The sequence below is a fragment of the Paramormyrops kingsleyae genome, chromosome 8, assembly GCF_048594095.1.
Source record: "Paramormyrops kingsleyae isolate MSU_618 chromosome 8, PKINGS_0.4, whole genome shotgun sequence".
NCBI lineage: Eukaryota > Metazoa > Chordata > Actinopteri > Osteoglossiformes > Mormyridae > Paramormyrops > Paramormyrops kingsleyae.
In genome coordinates, this window is record NC_132804.1 from 20,667,443 (window position 1) to 20,686,450 (window position 19,008).

Sequence of the window (19,008 nt, forward strand, 5' to 3'; positions counted from 1 at the left end):
TGATTAGCTGTATGAGTTGTGGTAGTGGTCAAGTCAGAAGAACACGTGGGTGTGTTGGATGATTACTGCAAGTACTGGGGTGATTTTCGGGCAGATTTTGATATGTGTTAGCTGACACTTTAACAGAGTATAATACATAAGGATTATATATACGATAAGCGTCATTTTCCTTGACTGCCTCAGACCTTTAAACTGTACTGTATGTGTTTATATAGTTAATGTTAGAATGTAAAAGGATGGCAGAGCTGTTAAAGCCTGAGGGTGCTTCTCTGTGCAGGGTGCTCCTCAGGGTTCGCATGCTGTACTACCTGAAGGTGGAGGTCCTTGGAGAGGCCGCTGCCCTGGCCATGGAGGGCACCCCCGCTAGGTAACTAGGAACGCCTGCCCCCGTTTACTTACCCCTGTACGAGGACACGCACAGACAGGCAGATGGGTAGCGGCCTAGCGGGTAATAACATGGCCTTTGTAACCTGCCAGCTGCTAGTTTTAGTCCTGCTGGGACCTGGTTTTTACTCCAGGTAAGACGGGGTACTAGGACACTGTAAAAATGGTTTAAAATCATCTGTGGATCCTAATAAATAGCTGCTGAATCATTTTCTGTGCACAGTGTTTCTGTACCTACACCCTCAGCCTAGAGCATAGAGAGGAACAGAGTGGACCTATCCTGTGTGTGCGCTGGGGCGGACATATTGGTTGCTGTGGTAATTATTATCATGATTTCCCCACAGGAAATTAGACGTCGCCCTGCCTGACATTGACTACGTGGAGATCCCAGCTGGCTGGTGGGATTCAGAAGCGGACAAGTCACTCCTGATCGGCGTGCACAAGCACGGTAACAGACAGCGCCCCCTCTGGCCAGGATGGCTGATGGACCGTGTGTGACACAGGATATGGTCGAGCTCTATGTGCAGCAATCCTTTGTTCAGATGGCAGTTTAAGGGGAAGCTTGTCTATTATCAGGAAGAAATAAAGAAATTCCTTACTAATGAATTTAGTTAATCCTTTTGGGGGTGTACCCTGCCTTGAACTCTGTGCTACCCTATATAACCCTAGGCTATGCTGTGCTGCTTTCTGCTACCCATGAACCTGACCAGTATAAGCAGTTTGAAGATGTATTGGAAGACAGTTTTAGTCTTGGATCCATTTTTATAATACAAAATTCCTTACAGTCAGGACTATGTTTGGGGCAGGGTGATTTATTTATTTATATATATTGATATATATATAACTACAAGAATTTTTGTGAAACTGGACTGCAAACATCACAGGCTGATTGAATACTTCCAGAGAAAAACGTGGCAGGTGTCAAGGCATCGTTAATCAAACACAGAAAAATGTCTCATCTCCGCAAATCTTTGTGACAGAACAAAGGGCTTCCTCTTAGTGGGAGCTGCAGGTAACACGGTTGCCTTTAAAGACGGGCTGCCATAAGTGCAGTGCGGATAAACGGAAGGGGGGGGGGACGCTTAGTATTTCAGAGAGGCGTCGAGACACGTGCTTATAATGTCAACGCCCCTCTGTCCCAGAGGAAGCAGCGTTTGTTTGTGGAGGCAGCCTGGAATGGGAGCGCATCTTATTTCTAAGATCATGAATCCCAGGGGCAAACGGGGGCTATTTCTGCACAGCTGGGAATCGGGGAATCTACCCCTTTTAATATAAGGGTTTCTGGGAGTTTGTTTATTAGTAGTGTATATGCAGAAAGTTGATTCTGCCAACCTCAGCAAAAAAAAAAACTCAGCATCTGTGTCCCTATCTCTACCCCCCACCCCTTCCTTTTTCACATGTGGGGGCTCAGGCTACGAGCGCTACAACGCCATGCGCGCCGACCTGGACCTGTGTTTCCTGGAGCGCGTGGGCATGCCGGACGTCACCGCGCTGTCGGCTGAGCAGGGCGGGGGGGAGGCCCTGGCCGACGTCACTGACAGGCAAGGGCGGGGGGGGGGGGGGCTGCTCGTTTTCAGTGCATCCTGGGATTCCTGCGTAGTCATACATATCTGTACAAATTGTGGGGCGGCTTTGCAAATGAACCATGACCTGTTAATGCTGACTCTGGAAAAGTACCACGGCGATTTGTGAAACAGGCTGATGATGCCGTACATTTCATTACTAGCTAATTCCATCACTTCGTATTTGTCTGCTCCATAAAGGGGGCCTGGCGTCTGTTTCAAAATGTCCCAAACGGCTGAATGAACGTAAGGTTGATTCTGATCTTTTGGCACGGATGTCCACTGTCTGTCTCGCAGCATCTGCAAGAGTGAGGAGGTCAAAGACGATTCTGAGGGAAAGCCGGAGGTTTCCGGGGAGAACGAGCAGCCTGAGGCAAGGCGTCCGCGACCTGGTGTCAGACGGTCCAGCAGTCCGCTCTGTGTCCACGGCTTTTGGGCTGATCTGTGTTACACCGATTCTGTCCTCACATGCCAAGCTCTTAGCTGTGTTTCGTTCACAACATGGTTTCTGGGAAATTAAAAGATGAGCGGTTGCTGAACTACTTTGTGTTTTGGGGTTTATTGCTGGAAATTGTGCATTAATTAATAATGACTGTCTAGGGCTGCATGATATCACATCAATTATTTGCGCTTCATATTGCCAATATTAATCTCTATAAATTTGGCATATCCTTATCTATCCACACCACCAACCTCTTCTTACCTTGCTTATCCACAATATCTCTACTTTTAAAAGATGCTGAGTTTATACAGATTACTAACTTGTGCCGTCACAATACACATCTGCTTAATATTTTAGGGTTATTACTAATTTGCTTATGAAACTATGGCCACAAGTAAATGGCCATGTTGTATCAAAAGCTGGCATTCGGATACATTTTTACACCTATTACCTAAAACACTGGTTGTTATTCCACATACGCATATTGCAATTCAGTCACGATGCAATATCGTGCAGCCTTATGACTGTCCCAGCTGTCATCGTTGTAGTCTTTGAGGTGTACTTTGGTTGAACATGCATTCCCATTCTTGCAGTGAGACCTTGGTCTGCAGTCAGTCAGCCTTTGTTAATCCTCCACCCATGTGTAATCATGTCACAGGAAGAGGACACTTCCTCCTGTGTTCTTAAAATGTGTGTGGCAGAGATATATAGGTTTTGGGTTAATACATTATTCTGCTTTTACCCTAAAGGAAGATGCAATATCCTTTAATGAAATTCTGGAGAAAGGTGAAAGCACTGTTCCAGGTAATCTTCAGTTTGCTTACTGCTTTGCATGAACTTCACCACAAATCTTTGTTATTCAGGGGTGGGTGTTTGGGCAGGGGCACAGTCATTTAACACAGTTTCTCTGGAGTGCTTAGAGAGGGTGTGATTCATGTATTGGATGACTGTTCTAGTCATCTGTGCTGCCTTCAGATACCTACCCTCCTGTGTTTGCCTGCTCTCCCCCCATAGCAGTCACCGTCTCAGAGAGTGTAGATCAGGGGCGGGCATTGTGGCCAGCCAGCTCCGCCCTCACTGCTCGCCTGCGGCGGCTCATCACTGCGTATCAGCGCTTCACCCGCCGTGAGCCAATGAGGCATGACTTCCTGGTGCCGGAGGGGACAGGGCCAATGGCGTGGCAGTTTGGTGAGGAGTTCCGCCGGAGGGTGACTGAGCCTGACCCCCTCTTCCTGGAGTGGCAACAAAGGTTAGTGGCCATGGAGATGGACTCTATGGTAATATATCCATCCATCCGTCCATCCATACATTTTCTGAAACCGCTTTTAAGGGTCGTGGGGGGGTTTGGAGCCAATCTCGGAGGCTGCGGGCGCAAGGCAGGGAATAACCCAGCATGGGGCATCAACATATCACAAGCCACACTCACACACACCATACAGCATCAATGTGATGTGGTGCAGCCCTATACTAGAGGTTAGGAGTCTAAGAGCCAACAAAAATGCCTGGATACTTGTAAATGCTGCATTGATACTGTTTGGCTGCATAATGACTCTGCTAACCTCTGCTGCATTACATTTATTTATTTATTTTTTTTTAAACATCATGAGCACTCGAGGTTGATCCCTTCTATGTAAGTGTTGTCATGGCAGGAATGGTTAAACCATGTTACCATCTGTATAACTAGCAGCAGTGAATAGTAAATATTTATGTCTTTGAACATGGTCAAACTTGATGACTTATCGCTGGTTCAGAAGCATAAGGTTACAAATGGAATTTGCTTTGTGATGCGGTCTGGTTGGGGTTTGGGATGAGTGGTGTGGATCCGCAGCAAATTTTGGGTACCATGTGGACGTTCACTCACTCCCACAGTTTGATAAACAGATTAGTAATATGCAGAAACCTTGCATTTCACTGCAGCATTAAACACCTAGATAAGTAAATGCATGTTGGGCTGCATGTTTTTTTTTTCTTCAACCTCTCCATAAGTGTTTTGCAGGTACGGTTTAGGACAGTATGAGGTGAGATGTGAGCCCCATGTTAGCTGTCTGAAGTGTCGCATGCGTGAGTTTTACAGGCAGTACTGACAAATGGACATAAATTGACGAGTGGAAATATGCAACGTTGTGAACTGTCTTAGTGAATAATTTGGTGTAGATGGGAGATTCTGTCTGCGGGGCTCATGTTTATGCTGTCACTGTGATATATTATGCAGATTTCCACTGTTTGAACTGAATAATAAAAGTTACAAAACCTAGAATTAAATATTCAATTTGAATCCATGGCGGCCGCCTATTGTTTTGCTCTCGGGCCCCAATAAATAACTGTTAAATTGTAGAAGATTAAACATTTATGCATCCGAACGGCTCTGAGCTTATAATCCCAGAATGCATAGCGAGGTGTGTTCCAGGACTTCCTGCCAATATCATCGAGGAAGAGACCTGTGTAAAGATGTGAAGGGACTCCGTGCTGGCCCTAGCACACTTTAATTGCAGCTGTGAAATATGTTTACTTGCATTAAGTGCTTAAGGATCTCATGTAAATAATTGGCTCTGTGCAGTGACTGTTTTAATGGGTGACATATATCTGGCAATGGCAAGCAAATGTGTAAATATTTGCTGTAAAAGTGTTGAGTGGGTTAGTAAGGTAGTCATTAAAGACACCGCAAGTCATTTGTGGGCTCTGCTGTTGTTCCCTTGAGCCAGGAACTTAATCCCAATTGCTGCAGCCCAAATATCCAGCTGTAGAATTACTCATATCAGCTATTTGCTGTTTTGATGATGAGGATGATGCCGAAGGTGATGGTGAATATGGCAGTAGATGCATGTACGCATGCGTGCCAAAGGGGAGAAGTTCTTTCAATTTATTTTTCATGATGCTGCTTTGAAGCTAGATAGCAAAGCCTCTGAATAATCATCGATTCCCTATAAGAATGGGGGAGGGGCGGAATGGTGAGGAGGGGGAGGGAAAAAAATCAATTTTCCTCAGCAAAACCTTACTTTTGACCAAATGATTATCTGTAATGGGGGAATTAAAGTTATAAAACAAGGCAAGTCTGCAAAAGCTGAGGTTATCTTCAAGTGGGTACTGTCTGTCTTTCTTGTAACAATTTACAATGCTTCAACGGGGAAACGGTGAGATGCTTCCCTTAGCCTGAGGTTTAACACACTTCTGCCCCCCCCCCTCGGTCAGGTGGACGCGCCGCGAGCAGGCCGATTTCTACCGCACCGTGTCCTCCTTCGGCGTTGTCTACGACCCGGAGAAGAAGGCCTTCGACTGGACGCAGTTCCGCTGCTTCGCGCGGCTGGAGCGGAAGACCGACGAGAGCCTGGAGAGATACTTCTGCAGCTTCGTCTCTATGTGCCGCACGGCATGCCGCCTGCCCCCACGCAAGGACGAGGGTAAGCCAGCCGCCAGAGGGCGGGACCTTAAGCGCGGCTATGCTCCAGTCACGCTCAGCCCAAGTGCATTTTCGGCTATTTCTTGCTTCGTAGCTGTTTTTTACCCGGATAAAAACAAAATCTGATTGCCTCTGTTCAAGCAAGACTTCCTCATTTGGATCAGATCCTTCTCCTCTGTGGTTTGGTTCTGTCTGTGGTGTGCCAATGCAGGTCGGTAATTAGGTTTTACCTGGGCTCTCTGTCCCAGGGCCTGTGGACCCGACGCTGTTTGTGGAGCCCATCACGGAGGAGCGGGCGGCCCGTACCCTGTACCGCATCGAGCTGCTGCGCAAGGTGCGGGAGCAGGTGCTGCGGCACCCACTGCTGGGGCCGCGGCTGCAGCTGTGCCAGCCCAGCCTGTACCTCCCCGTTTGGTGGGAGTGCGGCAAGCACGACGGCGACCTGCTGGTGGGCGTGGCCAAACACGGCCTCAGCCGCACCGACTACTACATCCTCAACGACCCGCAGCTGTCCTTCCTGGAGGCCCACCGCAATTACGTGCAGAAGGAGAGCCGCAGGTACCCCGCGGCTGGCGTGCACCCGAACCCACACCCCCAGCACCCGCATCCCTGCTGCCCCTACGAGGCGGGTCTCAGTCGCTGCCATTCCCCCCAGTCGGCAGAGTTCCATGTAGGCCCCGCCCACCACAGCCACGCACACCTCCATGGCCATGGGATTCACCATGTCCCTGAGGCGGTGGGCCCGGACAGTGTGGGGCCGCTGGGTGTGGGTCCAGCGGGCAGGGAGAGCTTCCTGGACTGCCCCCCGCTGGACGAATCGCTGGACCTGACCTCCCTCCAGCACGACGGGCTGGCGTCAGACTCGCTGCATGGCAAACCCACCAAAGAGGCACTCAATGGCTTCCCGTTCAACTCGGCCACAGCCGGACACAGCATGCTGAACCCCTATGGGGGCCAGGCCGACACGGATCCCATCCCAGGCAAGCTGCGCAGCGATGTGCTGGTGGGGGCTCCGTGCCCCTGCGAGGAGACGGGCCTCATCGCCCCCTCGGTCCAGCTGGATGACCTGCAGGCGCCTTGGGACAGTGAGGACCATGGAGGCACGGCTGACATGTTTGACGAGTCTGACACCATCCTGGGGCCTCCATCCCTGGAGACGGAGTTCTTGGATTCGGGGCAGCCAGGCGAGAGCAGGGGGGATGGGGGGCTGGCCGACTGCCTCGGCATGCCGGGCTCCGACTCGCAGGGCACTGCTGTGGAGCCACTGCAGCCCAGCTTCCTGCTCTTTAAGGACCTGTCGGACTCCGGGCCGGCGTCGGGGTCTGATTACGTGGCCCCTCCCGCCTCCCTGTCCGGCGTGAGCCTCCACCCCCGCGGGCCGGGCGACGAGCCGGAGGAGAAGCTCAGCGACTCGGACGTCACCCGCAGCGTCCCGAGCCCAGGCGACGGGGTGGAGAGCGTGACCTTTGAACTCGATAAGGAAGAGCTTTCACGTGACAGCCAGAGCTTGCTGGGTCCAGAACCGGGCCTGGAGCAGGAAAAGGACCAGGATCAGGATGAAAATCATGAGGAAGGTCAAGGCCTGGAACAGGAGCCGGAGCAGGCCCAGAGCCAGGATCAGGGGCAGGAACACAGCCAAGGGGCCTCACTGGAGCCTGTGGAGGGGCGGTGTGACACAGGGGACGAGAGCACGCTGGGCGGCCATGCGTTCCCCTCTGGCGAGTCCTCGTCGCCCTCTCTGTCTGCTCCCTCCCCCTCCCTGGTCGTGCCTCCAGCTGACGCCCCCGTGGTCTCACAGTTCAAATCTGAGTTCCCCCTGGAGACCCTGGAGCCAGACAGCACCATGCCCTCCCCCAGGCTGGAGCAGACCAGCATGCTGTTGGTGAAGGATGACATCAAAGAGGAGAGACCCAAAACCCCAGGTACGGTACCTTCCAAAGCTTCCAGACAGCTCATCCTTGTTAGTTATGATCCAGGTCACAGAGGTTATATTAATCTAAAGGCATGTAATCCGACATTCAGTGTGACTCTTCAGCATCACTATGGACAGACGGGTTGCCTTCAGTGCATTTGTGAATGTGAGTTACAGCACCAGCGTTCTGCCGTAATGCCAGTCTGCCTCCCTCGTCCCCACCAGCTTTGCTGGAGGAGTCCCGCTTTGCAGCTGCCCCCCAGTCTGTGTGCGAGATGCCGGACAGCCTGACGGAAGTCCGGGAGCCGACTATCGCCCAGCTCCTACAGGAGAAAGCCCTCTACTCCTTCTCTGATTGGCCCAAGGTGCCGTTTCCCCTCCCTCCAGACCACATCATGCTATCAATCTACCACCTACTCAAAGGGCTTTATATTGATCTTTTAGTAGTTTTTAACGGGTTTGTTGTTTTTCGACCATTACTCATTTTTTGACTGTACCTTTTTGTGAATGGTTCATGACACCGGAAATGCCGTGTCAAAACTTTGTAAAATATTTTGTTTGTAAAATATAGACTCGCGACTTTACACTGTTAGAGCAGCCATTAAGGTGATTTTAGTGGCACTCCCACAATGCTTTATAAAGCTTCTGTTTGTTTTTCTCTCTGGCAGGATCGAGTCATTATCAACCGCATCGACAGCATTTGTCACGCCATCTTGAAAGGGAAGTGGCCCACCTCTGGTCAGCAGTATGAGTCTCCTAGCTGTGTGCCCAACAGCGTCTCCCACAGGGCTGCCTACATACCTGCACGGGTGCAGCCGCCTCAGAACCTCGGCTATAACATCTCCGCTCCTGTGTCCCACCTCCCCAAGGTGACAACCCTGCATGGCCACTAGGATAGCTGTAAATCACAGCTTTCCTTGCGATACGATACAGTACCAATTCCTTAAGCTAACAGTTAGATTTTTTTTTGATACCTCAGAAATTCCCACGATACGATACGATTCGATCCAGTTCGATACTGGGGATAGTAGTCTCAATGATGAAATTTCACACAATACCAATTCAATGGATTAAAAAAGCCAAATATAATTAGCATTTTATCATATTTTATTGGGAACTGTAAACAAAATCTAGTGTAGTCAAGTATGTCCCATAAATCAAGCAAAATAAAGTGCAATATGGTAAAAATAAAAACTTTGGATGGATGTAGATTAACATGGTGAATAATTTTTATTTTGAATCGTCTTCTCCAGACAAATACAAAAGTGTAACAAAAAGTATGTCCATAACTGTCATGACCAGCTCGTATGACCCTCTCGTGTGCTAGAGGCTTCTTACTTGGTCCAGCTCCCCCATTCATTTTTATACCCTTTCTTAAGTTTAGTTGAAATAAATTGGAGGGTAACTAGGAGACTCAGTAGCTTGCAGCAGGTGGCGCGGTTGAACGCGTCATCCATCCTCTATTTTTTATGCCATACGATCTACCCACACTACCTTTGTGATCGACCAGTAGATTGCGATCGACCTATTGGGCACCCCTGGTGTAGACCATGTATACGACGGAGTGGATCATGAAAACAATACTGGAACAGGCCAGAAAATAAAAACGCATGTATCGATATTTATGCGGTCACATCGATGCATCGGATCGTTTGCCGTTAAATCGATATATCGATACAAATCGATGTATTGTTACACCCCTAATGGCCACTACGCCCCACTCAGTCGCTAAGACCCGCCACTCAGTCGCTAAGACCCGCCACTCAGTCGCTAAGACCCGCCACTCAGTCGCTAAGACCCGCCACTCAGTCGCTAAGACATCATGTCTTCCGATTGGCCAGAATGCAAACAAATATAATGTTTATCACCTACTCTGTTTGCCATTCCGTAACTGATTGTATTGTGCTCAATATCACTCTGATTGTACTTAAAACATTTTTTCCCCACCAACTGAACAAACTGGTAAAGTTTGCATGCCTTAAGGTATTTGCATAATTAAAAACAGGGGTGGAATGTGGCTTAGCAGGTCGAGCCTCCGTGCCTGTGATCGGAAGGTTGCCGGTTTGAGCCTCGCTAAGAAGTGCCACTCAGTCGCTAAGACGTCATGTTTTCCGATTGGAAGAATAGTCACATGTCTTTGGGCTGATGAGCAAGGCCCTTAACCCCAGGCTCCAGGGACACTCCATGCTGCCTGGCCCTGTACAGTGAACCCCCCCTAGGTTTGCTCTCACGTGTCTGTGTCTCATGGAGAGCAAGATGGGGTAGGCGAAAAGAGAATTTCCCCACGGAGATTAATAAAGTGTCACCTGTTCTATTCTATTCCATTCTATTTTAGGTGTTAGTTGTCATGACAGGATCTTGTTCAGGTGGCGGGTCTCGGTACGGTTTCTTCTGACTCGCCGTATTGGCTGTATGGATGATGTATCCTACGCGCGGCGAGGCCAACGCCACACCCTGGTGTCTTTCAGGAGAGCTTGGTGGGTGTCCCGTTCCTGGCTGACCTGAAGCGGGGCCGCCGGGTGTTTGAGTACGAGGCGGAGGTACCCGGGAAGCCCTGCCCTGCGGTGGAGAAGATCCCGGTGGGCATGCCCCACCGGGCAGGAGCGCTACTCCTCAACGGCTGGCAGGAGGCAGCCATGGACCTGTCCAAGGCCGGAGAGCTGGGCATGGGAGGTGAGCCGGCGGCGGTGGGCCATGCCGGCCCTCACAAGCTGCCGCCGCTCGGCCCGCTGCAGAGCTCGCGCGGCCTGGACATGGCCAGCATCCTGCAGGCTGGCCTCATCCACCCGGTTACGGGACAGATCGTCAACGGCAACCTGAGGCGGGACGATGCTGCCATGCGCAGGAGACGGGGTCGCCGGAGAAACGTGGAGGGGCCCGAAGTGGATTTCCCCAAGAGCAGAGAGCTGCACACACCTGACCCGCAGGTACTCCTCCCTTCACGCTCTCAAATGGCTTTTAATCAAAATCGAGTTTATTTGATCACTCTGGACATTGATTTGTTTTTTTTTTTAATGTATAAAAGGCTTTTATCCAAAGCGGCATACATTTTTGAGAAAGCAGGACCAGCCAGTCACTAGCGTTTGTCGGTTGAGGACCTCCTTCAGGGGCCCAACAGGGCCACCCCTGAGATTTCAGATCACAGATACAGCACTCTTACCCGCCGAGCCCCATACTGCTGAATGCCCGGCTGAGGCCGTTGATATGGTGTCTTACAGAGCGGACCGGATGCCATCAGCCAGTCTACGGTGTCGTCATCGTCCTCCTCCACTCCGCCGGAGCGACCCCCTGTGGCCCCCCACCCTGAGGGCCTGGTACTGGACCGGGAGGCAGCCAACAAGGGGCTCCTGGAGTGGCTGCGGCAGAACCCCAACTACACCATGGAGCTGTCGCCCTTCAGTCCGGTAAACATCTCTGGAGAGGCTCCTCTGCAGGGCAGAGGGTGTTCGGCCCGGTTACCGGTTACCGGTGCCTTTTCATTCCAGTGTCCCTCTGTGACCTTTGGCCCCCTCCAACTTCCAGCCCCAAAACGTAGGCATCCTCCACGGCTTCGTGGAACGACCCAAGCAAAGACGACATCGCTGCAAAGACCCCAGCAAGCTGGATGCCAGCGCACTGACCGGGGAGGAGCGCGTCCCCGTGGTCCACAAGGGCACCGGCCGCAGGGTAACGCCCATCCTCCCGCACCCACGCTTCCTGTTAGGCACACAGCTCTGCTGCAAGCGTGGGTGCCCTTCAAAAATAGACGCACTGATTACCGGCATGATGTGAGGGTCCCGGCCATGATGGACCCAGGTGGTTTAAACTCCTGGCAGCTACCCAGTGCCGTGACTGTGGGATTTTGCTGCCTCTGTGAGTCACGCTTGTGTGGGAAGATGAATAACGGATTCAGCCTGGAATTAGGCCTCTCCCCGCATACGCTGTGCAGTGCCACGAGCCACCGGCCGAGCTGTACAGCTGTGAGGCTCGGCGAAATCGAACAGGCCGCAAACACATTTTGCCATTTATTTAGATGACAACTGGCAAGCATAGCACAGATCATTAATCCTGAGTGTCAGCCCCAAGGAACAGGTGGGAATGAGGTCTTTATCTGACTGCCCATCAATAAGAAAAACTTTTTTTTTTTTTTTATATGTATCCCCTTCTATTAAACATAACAAACGAACTGCGAAGGAGCTAACGTACCACAGAGCACAAGAGGGCGTAAATCAAAGTGAAACTTAAAGAAAACAGAACCTGAAATATCAAGCATCTCCTCTGTGGGACAGGGGAGAAGTCAGCATGGCATTTAGGGAAGGTTTCGTCCTACTATGGAGTTTTTCCTTGCCACTGTTTTTCCAAGCCTCTGGCTTGCTCACTGGGGGCTTTGGACGGCGATAATGTAAACCACTATACAAAATAAAATTCAATTGAATCTCTGCAGTGTCGCAAGCGTCAGAACAAGGGAACCATTGTAATGGGGGTGCTCAGCATGCTTCGCTGCTTTTGGGAGACGGGGGCTATCCCCATTCATTAGGTCCACCTGACTCTGCAGCACTTCTTGAGTATCCAGTAGTCTTGTTTTGCTCTGTGGTCAGTCACCAGAGCCTGGTGTTAACGTGTGCGAAGCACAGTTACTTTTTGCTACTTTATGTGGCCTAGTGTTGTGTGAACTTTCCTAACCCACAGCCCATTTAGGTAACACCACCCCCGAATAAGGAGTGTGGTGTTCTGGACCTCTAGTTCTGGCCTTTTTTTACAGCACCTTATCTCTGGGAATGCTGGGAGCCTTTGAAACGTCCCCAGTGTAATCGAATCCTTTTTACTGCACGGCTGTGCTGAAGTTCTCTCGTGTGTCCCGCTGCTTGTTGAATTCTTTCGGCAGTCCCTGAACAATTGGGCACTTATTTAAATGTGGGGAAGTCTGCCAGCTTTCTGTTCTTGGTGTCATTGTTGATAAGTGTTTGCAAGTCCCTGAAGGGAGGGTGTGTGACAAAAGAAGAGAAAAAAAAGAACTTGAATTCCAGCTCCTAGGAAGAGAATCACTATGCAGTTATTGGAAGTTTCACATTAAAGACAAGTGCTGTTGTGTACTTCTGAAGGCTACATTTCTTACAGATTTGCTGTGGATGAATTCCCTACCTGCTCTGTGGTTTAGTCCCGCTCCTTTTCAAAATCATATTCAGCTTATATCAGTTAGTGGGCATTTTAATTTTCAGTCAGTAGCTGAATGATTCAAAACCATTGTCCCTTCAATACGGGTCTCACATTGGGTGGAAGTTGAACATTTTCTTTTAAAATAATGTGTTCTTCACATCTTAGAGAAAACCAGACATTTTTGTTGTCTATAACTGAAAAACAGTAGCCTGGCCTCCGAAGTTTGATCTGAATCTGTATTTCCATGTATTACAGCTAGGGGGTGCTATGGCACCGGCGATAAAAGAGCTGTCACGGTGGCTGGATGCTAATTCTGATTACTGTGTAGCCCCTGACTGGGCTGACATCGTGAAGCACTCGGTGAGTAGTTAGACTTTATATATATTTTTATTTTTTTCTTACCACCTGGTAGCCACTTGGAAGTTTGAGTTGTCATTCTTTCCATGACCAACAGAGGGCAGTCTGAATCCATGTTTTTTTTTTATTATTAAGTCAATAGATAGCCCATGTAGTGTTAGTCATTCTGCTAGTGTTCCTGCTGCTGCTGTGCTCAGTGTCTCTCCGCATATTTCAGGGCTTTCTCCCAGAGGGTAAGTTTACCCGCATACTGACGGAGCCGGTGTGTCGGGACCCGGGACCCCGTAAGCGGGGCAGGAGACCCCGCGGCGATATGTCGAAGGCGGGCATCCTGCTGTCGGACTCCCACTCTGGGATGGGCCCCCTCTTCATGAACGGGCTCATCGGGAACATGGACCTGATGAGCCTGCAGAACCTGCGGAACGTTCCGGGGATCCCGCTCAGTGGGCTGATGGGCTTCCCCCCCGGCTTCACCGCAGTGCCCGCCGGGGAGGACACAAAGAATGGCCTGAGCGTGCTTCCCATGATGCTGCACGGCATGGCGGCAGTGCAGCCCCACGTCTTTGGCGTGGGCGGACTCATGAGTCAGTCGGCCGCCACCGGCACCCCCGCACCCTCTGCGGCTGGGACTGCGTCTGCCGCCGCCAGCCCAGCAAGCAGCTCTGACCTGGCCACACCTTGCCCCACCGGTGTAGAGACTGAGCCTCCTGGCACGCAGGGTGGGCCAGAGGACGGGAAGCAGGAGAAGCCCCCGGTGGAGGGCAAGGCTGGTGTGGCCTGTGGCCACAGGGAGCCCCCAGCCACCCCCGTGAGCGGCTCCGGCAGCCACCTGACCTTCAACCCCTTCCTGATCCCAGGGATGTCCCATGGACTGCTGTATCCGCACATGTTCCTGCCCCATGGCGGCATCATGGCCCTGCAGGGCGTGGCCTGCGCCGACGGTGCTGGCAGCCCCAAGAGGAAGAAGAAAAAGGTGCGTGAGGAGGTGGCTGAGGACCCTGCTGGGAAAGGCAGCCCGCAAACTGACGGCACGGCCCTGAGAGGGCCGGCTCACAGCCAGACTGAAGGCAGCAGCGGCGTGATCGTCGAGCCGCCCGGCGAGGTGGAGCGGCGGGAGGCAGACCGGGGTCCCCGCACGCCTCCTGGGGAGGGGGTGCACCAGGGCACCGAGGAGACGGACACAGTGGCAGAGGACATGGAGAAGGCGGAGACGCGGGGGCAGGGAGAGGAGCCAGACGAGGAGGGACCGGGTGGGGGAGGAAAGTCACCCCTGCCCTCCTTCTGAACTGTAAAAGAGAATTACCCGTTTGTGGTGTGTAAGTCGACGGTGTTCATGTAAAGACCTTTCTTGTCCACTTTAATCATGTTTATAGATCTCTTGTCCAGTACCAAACCTCAGACGGTCACTAATCCACCCCCCAACCCCGCCCCGGCCGTCGTATTGCATGGGAGACTCGTGGCAGTCAGTCATTGATACTGAGGAGTCACCTCGCGTTCCTGCTTACCGTGGTGACAGTGACAGGGCGGGGGCGGGGCAGGGCTCCGGTTTGGTGGGCTTCCGGGTGTTTCTGCCATGCCGCCATTTGAAATCGCACTACAGATTTGGGAGAGGGGCACTTCGAACTCAGAGGCACCTATGCAGCACAGGCCTGGTGGTAACAGGGTTACACAATCGCTCCCAGACTTTTTTTTTTTTTTTTTTTACACTTAATCTCTTCTCCCCCCACCCCCATCCCTTCAAGCTCATAACAGCTCAGACTAACACATTTCCTTTAAAAAGCACCTGGTATGTAATAAAGAAATTACTGAAGCAAGCACCCAAGAAAATTCAAAAAATAAGTGAAAAATTTTTAAATGCTGCTAAGTTGTCTGAGGCTTTATTTCATCCAAGGTTGGTCTGTTGTTTTTGCTGCTAAGACAGTTTTTTTTTTTTTTTTTTAAATCAAGAACTTTAGAGAAATAAATTATATATAAATATATATATATAATCTATATACATACGTACGTACATACATATGTAAAGAAAATAAGGAATCTTGTAATGCATCGTGTTGAAAACAGTGTATGTCCAAGTCAAAATTGCTTGCGTAAACAAATGGTTAAAGAACAAGCCGTGACTTTGCTCTTTATTATGTTTGGGGTTTTTTTTTTTTTTGTCTGCTCTTTAAAACGATTCAGTTTCAGTTAAAGAAAGATGTTCTCATCTGGCGGGAGTCGCCGGCCCGGCACGCCTTGCCTTCCGGAGCCGAACCTTTCCCATTCGGACCCCAGTTCATCAGCTCGCACAGGACCAGTGAGCCCGTGCCGTAGTGGACTCTGACAGGACAGGAGCCTCCTGAAGTAGGCGGAGGGGTGTGTGTGTTTGTGTGTGAGTTTGTGTAAAAGGGGGGGAGGGTGTTTGTTTTATGTGCAGAAATGAAAATATGTCCATTCCCATCTGTCTGTTCACACTAAGGAGAGATGTTTGGGTTTGCTCTGATTGAACTCTGTGGGGGACTGCCTATTATAACGCTTTCGTCTGGTTTCCCCAATGCATTTTAGAATACTCTAGAATAGATATTAATAGGGATTTTCAAAATGTAAATTGATCTATATATTGTTTATTTGTTTACAAGCATGTCTTGTTTTTACTTAATTGAGTTTGTATTAAAAAACACGAAATTGCCAGTATTTCTGATAATTAAGCATACTCTAGAAGGACACACAAATCACCTTTTCTTCTAAAATTTCAAAACAGGGTGTTGAATTTGGCAACTTTCACCTAAATAAAAAAAAAAAAAAAACGTCCTTTTCACAGTATGAAAATGTTTTTTGCAAAGTCCTGTTGGTGAATGTTTTACCTGTAAATGTAACAGTCTCAGCCATTTGAAGCATTTTATATATTAAAAAAAAATTGAATTTAATTTCTGCGTGTGTATGCGCGCATGCATGCGTGCGCATCAACACAGCACCACCTGTGGAGAACGCTTGTCGTAGTTCTGTATTTAGGACACCTGTCTTGCCCCTCTTCACCTATGTTGTTCCAGATGTTGTTGCCTTGTCACAGCTTGTGACATTATAATTTATTTGTTTTGCTTTTGCCAAACTTTCACCAAATATGACATTCTCTTTTTTATCCTTTTTTAAACTTAGGTCATTATATTAAAAATTACAAATGCCTTATTTAGTGTTATATATATAGATGTTTTTTTCTACATCTCCATATCAGAAAGTATATATCAAGGTATGTAGTATAGAGCTTGATTCTATCGGAAAAAAGCGATTCACGCTGATGTAAATTTCCCATCGGTCGTGTGCACAATTCCCCATTAATCCCACCACAGTTACAAATTAATGTGGAAAGCATTTGGTTTGACTTTTTTATTCAAACACAAAATGTTCGGCCAGATGTTGAGTTTAACATTTGTTTTTGATAAACGGGTTAAGCACAGATGGTAACCGGCATGTAAGTCGTTGAATATTTATTCGACTGGTGTCAGCGCTTCTGAGCGGCATGTTCCGCTGTTGATTGTGATGTTGACAATCGGCTAATTGGTCACGACCAATTGCTAAAATCACACGCAAACCTTAAAAGGTAAAGCTGCTCGTTTTGTAATTTTTTATTTTTTTTTCTCTTTCTTCTAATGTCTCCGAAACACTCCGGTTGTGGCTGCGACTATACTTGGTCATTTTGCTTTACTGGTGAATTGAAATAAAATAAATGAAGGTGATCAATTGTAAAAGAGTGAATGCATTTCAAAAGCGTTCTAGGTATCACTTTGTAGATGAACATAGTGTTGAATTAAAAGGTCATCCTAATGCAAACTGTTGCCTGTTGGAAATATTGTCTTGCAAAAAAATGTTTGATTATTCTTGTATCTTCGAATAGATGTGCCCCAGGCTATTGGGGAAAACTGCCTGGTCACATGTAAAATCCAAGTTTACGTCATCCTCCCACCCACTGGGTCAAAAACCGAAACTCTTGTATGTAAAAGAGATAATACTTTGGAGCAGTATATGACTAATATTGTGAAGGTCAAAGAATATTTATTCATTTTTTTTCATGTCGCCATTTACTTTATGTATTTTTTCTCTTAAGTAATTTATCCAAAGACCAGGATGTTTTGGACTCATTTGTATTTCAGATGTATTTATTGTACACTTCTGTCTTATAACATTTTTTTTTCTCCCCTCTCTCATTTCTTTACTTGTACTCTGACTAATAAGAATTCAGAAAAAATGCTTGCTGGTTACTACGGCACGTTCTGGCTCTGACACGGTTTCCTGTTAAAAAATAATAATCATATTTATTTGCTTTTAATATTTTTGCTCCTGGTGGATGCAAGAATAGTTTAATTAGTTAAAAAAGATAAAAACTTAAATGTACTGATAACATAAGTACTTGGTGAATAGGCCTATCCCTCCCGAGTACACTGCCTAAGGCTTGCGCTTAAGGTCAGAGCTAAAATCGTTAATTACATTTTCACGTAGCTTCTTAATTTTTTTTCCAGGCCAGGAAGACTGAAGTGTAGCTTCCGGTAATAGCTGTGCACCGCACACATGCGCTACAGAGTGTACTCACAAGAAAGAATACAGGCCCTTAGCGTTTTGGGTTTAGCTCTGTCACTGACGCCATTGCACTTGGCTTTCCTGTGAGGATGCTTTGAAGTGTATCCATTTATGTCCATGCACCTGAACTCAAAGACCCCATCAGCGTGTTACTCGGGGTTAGGTGACTAAATACATGTTCTGGGGTTTTTTTCCACAGCTGTTTGCCTTAGGAACATAGTTCTTTTGTTCGGATCATGCAAGGCCAGTGTTCCCCAGGTGGATGTACTGTAAGCTCTTAGTTTCATTCAACCAAGGGTACTGTATTTGGGATCATGTGCTACAATAATAATAAAATGTACTCTGTGTTGGTCTAAAATCGGCAGCAATGTTTTTTTACAGCATTGTGGTTTTATTTATTTTTGTTTTGTTGAATTAGCTCCTGTATTCCCATGTGGACCAATCACATAACTAAGAACATGGTATGTGATCTTTTATTGTGCAATAAAAGATGACCTTCAACTTTCAAAAGAGTGTACTGGGTTTTAAGTGTCACGGAGAGGGATGTAAAATGCAAGTATTATATCACACACATTTCTTCATTATAGGGGGATTTCTTATCCTGTTTGTTGTGAAAGCTCTCAAATTTCTGGAACATCGCATCACAGTTGAACACATCTTTAAGTTGTGCAAGCTGTTTTTCCTGAATTCATTTGCATGGTGTTAACTTTTAGCATAAAAATGTTTTACTACAAAAGTGGTGGTAATATTAGTATCATTGGTGCTGATATTGCTGAAATGGGTCATGGAAAAGGCGTGTTGTGCCCTGCCGTGGCATCCCATCTAGTATGTACCTTGTCCGGGGCGCCAGTCTCAGAATGTGGTTATACAAGAAAACTGCAGATGCATGGTAGACGTGTAGTGTTTACTGTTTTTTCTTATTCTTTTTCAGACTACAAATTGCTAATTCCAAAATGGTAATTATCGTACTTTGTTTTTTTTCCTTACTCTCTCCCCCGAATAATATTGCAGTTACTGTGTTTAAAGTTCATAATGCATTCTACAAAAAAAAGGTGGGGGGGGGGGGGGCTTAAAACAGAGGCGTACCGTAAATTGAAGAAATATCAGTTTAGTTAGTTACGTGATGACGCGTTAGCCACGCAGAAAACATATATATATAGATATATAAATGGATTAGAATGGAAACCGTCGACTGTGCAGCCGTTGGTTTTAAAACCATTTTCGGATGATTGTCGCATTATGACTCCTCATGTCGTAATAATTTGGCTAA

At 48.2% G+C, this 19,008-nt stretch overlaps 1 protein-coding gene across 6 annotated transcripts in view; it reads left to right on the top strand.

Annotated features, from left to right (window-relative positions):
* Window positions 1-18,248, top strand: part of chd6 (chromodomain helicase DNA binding protein 6) — a 56,172-nt gene extending 37,924 nt beyond the window's left edge. For 5 of the 6 annotated variants that reach the window (XM_023795335.2, XM_023795331.2, XM_023795338.2 and 2 more), the window contains 15 exons: window positions 278-367; window positions 729-832; window positions 1,796-1,925; window positions 2,244-2,319; window positions 3,138-3,192; window positions 3,403-3,637; window positions 5,578-5,786; window positions 6,034-7,707; window positions 7,923-8,062; window positions 8,366-8,566; window positions 10,166-10,624; window positions 10,916-11,101; window positions 11,220-11,363; window positions 13,089-13,193; window positions 13,408-18,248. In XM_023795335.2, the coding sequence (XP_023651103.1) occupies window positions 278-367; window positions 729-832; window positions 1,796-1,925; window positions 2,244-2,319; window positions 3,138-3,192; window positions 3,403-3,637; window positions 5,578-5,786; window positions 6,034-7,707; window positions 7,923-8,062; window positions 8,366-8,566; window positions 10,166-10,624; window positions 10,916-11,101; window positions 11,220-11,363; window positions 13,089-13,193; window positions 13,408-14,475 (4,876 nt within the window). In that variant the 3' untranslated portion in view covers window positions 14,476-18,248. The remainder of the gene's footprint in view (window positions 1-277; window positions 368-728; window positions 833-1,795; window positions 1,926-2,243; window positions 2,320-3,137; window positions 3,193-3,402; window positions 3,638-5,577; window positions 5,787-6,033; window positions 7,708-7,922; window positions 8,063-8,365; window positions 8,567-10,165; window positions 10,625-10,915; window positions 11,102-11,219; window positions 11,364-13,088; window positions 13,194-13,407) is intronic. The other variant, XM_023795334.2, reaches the window with a different exon arrangement.
* Window positions 18,249-19,008: the final 760 nt, after the last annotated feature.